Here is a 7,500-nt window from a genome sequence, read left to right as displayed (position 1 = left end):
AGCCACACGCACAGCAGATTGACAGCGATAGAGAAACAGGCAGATCTGCAGTGTTGGAACTCTGTCAGTGAGCTTACGCCTCTGTGTGCATGACTGTGTGTGTGTGTGTGTGTGTGTGTGCGTCTGTGTGTGGGTCTGCCCCTACTCTCTCCTCCCCTTTCTCTCTCTCTCTCTCTCTCTGTCTCTCCACCCTCACTCGCTCACATTTTCCAAGGTCAGTGGACTGAGCAGCCTGCTGTAGCTGAAGGCTCCTCCCTCCTGCTCCGTGTACCATTGCACCGGCTCCCCCCCGCCCGCCACCATAAACGTCCTAGTCCCCCCCCCCCCACTCCTGTTCCCTTCTCTCTCTCTCTCTGCGCTCAGACCGTTAATTACCATCATGATCCAGATTAACTCCTGGGTGTGGGCTCTGTTGTTGTACAAGTGTGCCGGTCTGGACGGAGCTGCGCCACCGGCCTGAACACACACACACAGACCACACGTACACACACACACACACACAGACACACGCACACACACACACACACACACATACACACATACATGCAAACAAACACATACACACATTAACTCGTGATGCACAGGCACACAGACGCACACACACACACACATACACACAAACACACACACACACACAAACACACACACACACACACACACACACACACACACACACACACACACACGTGCAGACACACACATGCACAGAGAGACACACAGACCCGGACACACACAGAGACACACACACAGGGATTAGAGTCTAGACGGCCAGAGCCCAGGTGAAGGGGCAGCTAGGCAACGGTTCAGAAGATTTGTGATTTCGTTGTATGGGAAAAGATAGAGAAAATGAGGGAGATTCTAACCACATGATGATGATGATGATTATGATGATGGTGATGATGATGATGAGGATGATGATGATTCTGTGAAATCAGAAAAAGGACGCTAATAGTTTATTTGTCTTTCTTTTTCTTGCGATTGGACATGCTGTCGCAAGGAATAGGTCAGGAATAGCTACAGCAGAGATTGTCAAATATTGACTATTCAGATTGTCAAATATCCTCAAAACATAAACACAGAATCCACAGGCAGAAAATGCAGTCTGTCTGTTGTGAGCAGACATAAAGAGCTTAAAAAGAAGGGAGATCAGAGAAAGAGAGAGAGAGGGAGAGAGGGAGAGAGAAAGATTTTTTAAACATACCAAGGTGCAGCGTTTTGTTTGCTGTTCCTTTATTCATTTTAAGGGCAAAGTTGTACTTATTTGTTTAGAAAAAGGTGCTCTATTAGATTAAGATGTTAACACATTCTATGAACCGAAGACACATGCAGCCTATATCTTAATAAGATATGCATGTTTTTTCTAATCAGAGGCTCTGATTTAACACACCAACAAACATCCACCTTTGAGTTCAGATCAAGTTACAAGAATCATAGGGTCTTGTTTGTCAGGAAATTAAAAGTCTACTGATAGACCCCTCAGAAAACAGACAATTAATCAATCGCAGGGATCAGGCCTTTTGGATTGATGGTCGACTTAAAAGATCGATACATACAATAGGCCTATTTAAATACTGCCCGGCGAAGAGCATCCAATCAGTTTGAGCCCGAAAAGTGTATGTAATACCTTTACATGATAATTTTCAATTTGAATGAACAAAATTTAATCAGCAAACCGAAAATAGGCTACTATCGTCCATGTGTATTCAGTATCAAATCTTTGGTCGACCATAAATGATTAGCGGGTAGCCCGGTTCGTCTACTCACTAAATCAACGCAACAGATAGCTCCGCTGACTCAGCAGATTCCCCGGGCCAACCCCTTGCCACATTTGCACGCAAAAAAGAAACTATGTGCTCTTGATACCCTTGCACCTAAAATACATGTTCTATTCATTTTAAAGTAGGATTCTATTTTTCCCAGTAACGGCTTGATGAAGCTAACGACGCTATGCTAGCATCGTTCTATACCCTCATACGCTCAGTTAAATGTACGTGGGAGGGTTACGTCGTCTACTCTGAGGTTCTCGCGTGTGGTGCTGCCATCTTGTGGGCATTTACCAAACGGGTTTAGAGTTAAAAACAAACAATTAGTAAAGTTAAAAAGTATAAACATGAAAAGCACTAATTCGCTAAATCGAAAAATATTTGAACAAGCTCTGAGAATAAAATAAATATTTGGTTATTAAAATAGGTTTTGGGGTGAATGTAGCCTAGATTGTTTTAAACTTCACAGAGGTCAATGTTGCAAATGGAATATCATCTTTGGAAAAAAAATAAAGACAAATGAACAGTGTCATGTGTATTTCATGCTCAAAAACCAACAAATGTGAACAAAAAGACTACAGCTATCAATAATAAGACATTTGCACTATATCAGTCAAATACAACGTTGGACCAGCCAACACACTCAAAAACCAAAGCACATGCAAACAACCAACCGACCAAACAAAAACAACTAAATGTTGGCCTCAGAGGGTTTAAGGCTGTTAAATCATAACCAAACCAGCAGATGGAGGCATTCAGTGTGAGATTGATACAAACATTCCAATTTACAAAATTATCCTAAAAGTGGTTTTAAATAATAAAATAAGTGACACAAATAAACAACAAAGTTGTAACATATTTTGGAGGATGAAAACAACAGGAAAACAAGTGCAAATGGCAGGAAATGGGAAGTTGTTCTTGAAACAAGATAGTTCACAGAGGATGACTCATGAGGATGATGATAGGAAACCATTACAGAACATCACGGTTGGGGGAGGTATGATTCTGCTAGGCACATCACATGGATTAAAGGAGGCTACAGCATCTCAGATGTGTAACAGTGGTTATTTGATTGAATACCCCTCATACAATGTCTAGTTCCTGACATCCAATCCCAGAAAGTATTTGTCAAAAACTCTGCCTTTGAAACCAGATCCTCTTATATTTTTGTTTAATTGTTATTTTTATTTAAAATTAATACGAAATAGGAGTTCAGGCCCAGAACGTAACAATATGTGCACAGAACAGTCGTGGCTGGAGAATCGGAACACGCGTCAAACCAGTGGGATGACAAAGGAAGGTTTGAAAAGAACATTACAAAATGGACCTCAAGTCAAGGAAGATTACTAGTATTTCCCAAAGCACATTAGGGAAACGATTCAAGGGGCTGTAGGTAAGATTCCAGAGTTGTAAAGATAGTAAAGAGAGCAAAGATTTTGAAACTAAACACTATAAAAACAACCCCTCACTTTCTGCTCTCTCCCTTCCTACGTTTCTCCGCCATTGGGAAGTGTTGCTTTTTACACACATTTGTTCGACAGGCAAGATGGATCGCCAACACCATTCAGGGAAGAGACTATGGCAGGAAAGGCTTCAAATCAAAATTGAATTCTACAGAGGGAGACGCCGTCATCTCACAAATGGTATTCTCACAGAGCATTTCACTCACTGATGAGCTTAGGAATGGCTGTGGCATTTCTAACCATTAGACACAAACAACAACACTTATATCTTACCTACAGCATCTTTCTAAATTATCATTGTAAATAGAACTTGTGACCGCGCTACTAAACAAAACATTTTGCCTGCTTTAAAAACAAACAGAAATGCCGTAATCGTGTATACTGTATACTGGAAAGACTCTGGTTACTGTTTGTAAAAAAGCTGTCATACCCTCATTCATTTGAACCTCCTACTATACCATTATGCAGTAGGAATAGCATGATGGAACATCTGATCTGAATGTTGCAGTCAGCATACATATCAATTACGCTCCAAGTGGCAAGCAAAATAGAAACAATTGCATTATTAACAATAGTGTATCTACAGTATACCTCCCTATTCCTCACTAATAAGTTATGTTGAATTATGAATAATTTAATTACTGTTTGTATACTTAATTTTGGCTAGGAAGTGATTTTATTTTGGTTAAAAAATGAAAACCCTGCATTAAGTGACCCTTTATTAGGTTGCTATGAATGTCAAAGCTGGGGCTTTCATTATTAATACATCCCCTTTCTGGTTCCAATAGTGACGAATAAAAACTGGGAACTGATCTCAGAACCTCAAAATGTCACTCAAATATTTGGCCACCATCATAGTATGCATAACATGAAGGAAGATGATGTGCTACTTTGATACTTTGAAAAATAGGTAGTGTTTATAAGTACTTAAATTCAAGTCTCTTAAGTCCCCCTACTACGAGTCCTCACTGACATGCCGATTAGGCACTTCCCACTCCTTCCGCCATTTTTAGAATTCAACACAATTCACTTTAACCGTTGTTTCACTGGCCACATAAATCATCAAAGCACTGAATCCCAGCATGCACCACACAGCCGTAGACAAGTGTATGACGTAGATGCAGAGTTCACTTGTGGAGGAGGCAGCTCCTGTCAGAATCCCTGGAACACAGTGTCAAGGCGGAGCGAAAAGATGGTAAGGCAGAATGAGACAACCATTGGTAAGTTGTACACACACACACACACACACACACACACACACACACACACACACACACACACACACACACACACACACACACACACACACACACACACACAACCTTCCCTAAACAACTGCTATCATTACTGTTATGATTATAATAAACACAGCAAAAAATACAAATGGTAGTTGCGTTCAAACTGCAAACAACAGACAACAGTAGTTTGCCAGGGTGAATGACGAAAGGAGAGACGTCTCCGAAAGGCCCGTGGTTCAAAAAATACTGCTCAGAATGTTCTTGTTGTGTCCCCTGTCTTTCTTAAGTTCACAAGAATGTTCTCGATGCTGCCCACAACACCGCAGCTCACAAGCAGTGAGCCTTGACCCTGCTTCGATCGCGCTACCGTCCTGAAATACTGTATCAAACAATGTGTCCCATGACTCAACCCTCTGTACGTCAGTGGGACATACGCCGGCCGGCGACTGCCTAGCGTTCCTCAGTCTAGCGGATGGGCCGGGGCACAGGCATGGGTCACCCCGCATGTCGTTCGCAGTCAGACTTCCATGGGAAGCATCAGCAGACAAAGGCAGACAGAGGACCAAGGCAAGGGCAGGTAGTGGCATGACTGGTGAGGCGGAGAGCGGCTGGGGTCCACTTGGGCCCGGTGCGTCCGGGTGGTGGTAGGGGGGGGGGGGGGGGGGGCGCCTCAGCTGTGGTAGCTGGACACCGCCGCCTGTTTCTGGGACAGCCGCAGCAGCTCCTCCCGGATGGCCTTGATCAGGGAGGCCGAGGAGTGGGTGGGAGGGCCGACGTCCAGGGGCTCCGGGGCCGAGGGGTAGCCCAGCCCGGGCGTGTCCTGGTGGGCCGGCGGTGCGGAGGGCTCCCTGATACCGTTCCGGGGCATCTGGGGGAAAACACAGGGAATGTTGAGTGATTGGTCGGGATGGACCAGGAATTGTAGCTGAATGATGTGCGAAAACATGGGAGACAAAACACTCTAAAGTAGCTTTCACAATCAGCGATGGCGTGGGACAACATACTTTTCGGAAGTGTTAAACACACGCTTTTAGTCAAATCTACACCCAGTCAGCGGGACTCACCCCATCCTTGCCATGGCCTGGAGCGGAGTAGTCGTTGTCATGGTAATGGCTCCAGCCGTCATTCTGTCCGACCGGTCCCCTGCTGATGCGGCTGGACAGACCCACCTGCGTCAGGTGGTGGAGCTGGGAGCCTTCATAGGAAAGATAGCGCGCACACACACACACACACACACACACACACACACACACACACACACACAATACATACACACACACATTATTCATAGTCTCTGCACTGCGTCGCGGCCGATGCCAAACTCCCACTTCAATCATCGTAGCAGACAAGGTCTACTTCAATAATTCAACAGGGCTTTAGGTCTGACAGCTTTACGGCTCTGGGTGAAGACTGGGGGGCTGGGGCTACTCATCCAAGACCCAGCCGTTAACAAACTGCTCCAGACCCCGATCGATGAGGGTTCTCTCTGCCTGTTGATTGACTTGAGAAGTAAAACTAGCTTATGGGTCCGGGGAACATTGATTTACAGTGCGAGTACGAAAGAGACTCGTCCTGTGTGTGTGTGTTTGGATGTGTGTCTGCTAGTGAGAGGGTTCAGGTTACCGTACCTGCAGTGCCCCCTACTGGTCGTGGTCTGGCAGACAAGGGCTGCTCCTCAGCGTTGTGGCCCTTGCTAGGGTACAGGCTGTCAGGCTGCAGTGGGGGCCCAGCGCCCGGTGCCTCCCCTGGGGGCAGGAAGCTGGAGCCCAGCCCCTGTCTGGAACACAGAGAGGGATCCGGAGGTGGCTTATGTTACATATAGGCAGTACCTTAACGGAGTCGAACAGGTTAATAAATAAAAGGCCAAATTATGTTTTATACTGTACTTGGGGAGGGGAGAATATTTGCCGTGCTATCTTTTATGTTTTTTATTAAATACCTTATGATTGGACGACTTTGCATGTTTTTTCTTGAAAATACTGTATGATTTTAAGATTATGCGACTCAACTCTAAGGACCATTTCCTAAACCATTCACAAAAAATAAGGTGATATCCTGTCTTATGATCACACTAGGTACAGAATGAATGGACCCCCAGAGAGACATTTGACTCGAGCATGAATGTGTCATCAACCTACTACAGGCATAGACTTATTGGATTGTGGGTGTGGGTGTACAACCCTAGCCAACAACAGTGTGTGACATTAAGTAGTTTCCATGCTTGGATCGGATCCATTAGACCGATGAAATAATGATGATTCCCTCTTCAATTATTCAGCACGCTCCCTCCCAACGGAGCCATCCCATCGGCGAAAAAAAACCATGTCCACCGGGTTCAGGGGTAGGAATGAGGCCAAACAGGACACAGATCAATGGGAAAGCCTTTTGGTGTTCGTGGTGTGAAGGGGTGGCGGCAAATCTAATGGGATCCAGCAGGACTCACCGGTGTAGGAGGCTCGGGGGCAAACCCAGGTCGTTGTACCTCTGTGAGTGAGGGGGTTGAGCGATGGTGAGGGGCTACAAGGAGAGAGGGCAGACAAACAGAGCCGAGAACAGTGGTCAGAATCATTACGTTTCCCCGCTGGATCGATTCGCTCCCCTTCCAGTTGATAGGAGTGCCTCCTGTAAGAACAAATGTATCATCTCGCTCGACCGTTGCAAATTAAACAAGAGACTTTTATGGCAACAAAATATTGATATTTAGAGAACTCCCTAAAACAATGTGTCTGATGGGATAGGAGAATCATACACTATGTTCACAATACTTTAATCTCATAAAACCACAAAAACCAAATCACATTTCTACGTAGTGACAATTGCTGTCTTGTTTGGACGTTATATTTGGTTGTACATGCACATGTCATTTCAAATGACACGAGTCAAAGTATCATTAATTCCTTGCAGTGCAACCCCTGTGCCTCGCCTTTCTGAGCAGAATAAGCGGTTCTGCGCAGCGCGGTAAAGCTGATCCCGCTTACACACAGGGGTGAATTACCCCCGAACCGGTCCTAAGAGGCTGTTGGAGAGAGTCGGCCG

The 7,500-nt window shown here is 45.1% G+C and overlaps 1 protein-coding gene across 1 annotated transcript in view; it reads right to left on the bottom strand.

Annotated features, from left to right (window-relative positions):
- Window positions 1-2,283: 2,283 nt before the first annotated feature.
- Window positions 2,284-7,500, bottom strand: part of si:ch211-1e14.1 (UPF0606 protein KIAA1549) — a 37,178-nt gene continuing 31,961 nt past the window's right edge. The window contains 4 exon segments of the mRNA XM_060061738.1: window positions 2,284-5,332; window positions 5,529-5,659; window positions 6,093-6,241; window positions 6,908-6,981. Coding sequence (XP_059917721.1) covers window positions 5,135-5,332; window positions 5,529-5,659; window positions 6,093-6,241; window positions 6,908-6,981 — 552 coding nt within the window. The 3' untranslated portion in view covers window positions 2,284-5,134.

Source organism: Gadus macrocephalus, chromosome 9 (assembly GCF_031168955.1).
Source record: "Gadus macrocephalus chromosome 9, ASM3116895v1".
Classification (NCBI taxonomy): Eukaryota; Metazoa; Chordata; class Actinopteri; order Gadiformes; family Gadidae; genus Gadus; species Gadus macrocephalus.
Note: the sequence above shows the minus strand (reverse complement) of the source record. Positions and strands in the feature narration are given on the sequence as shown.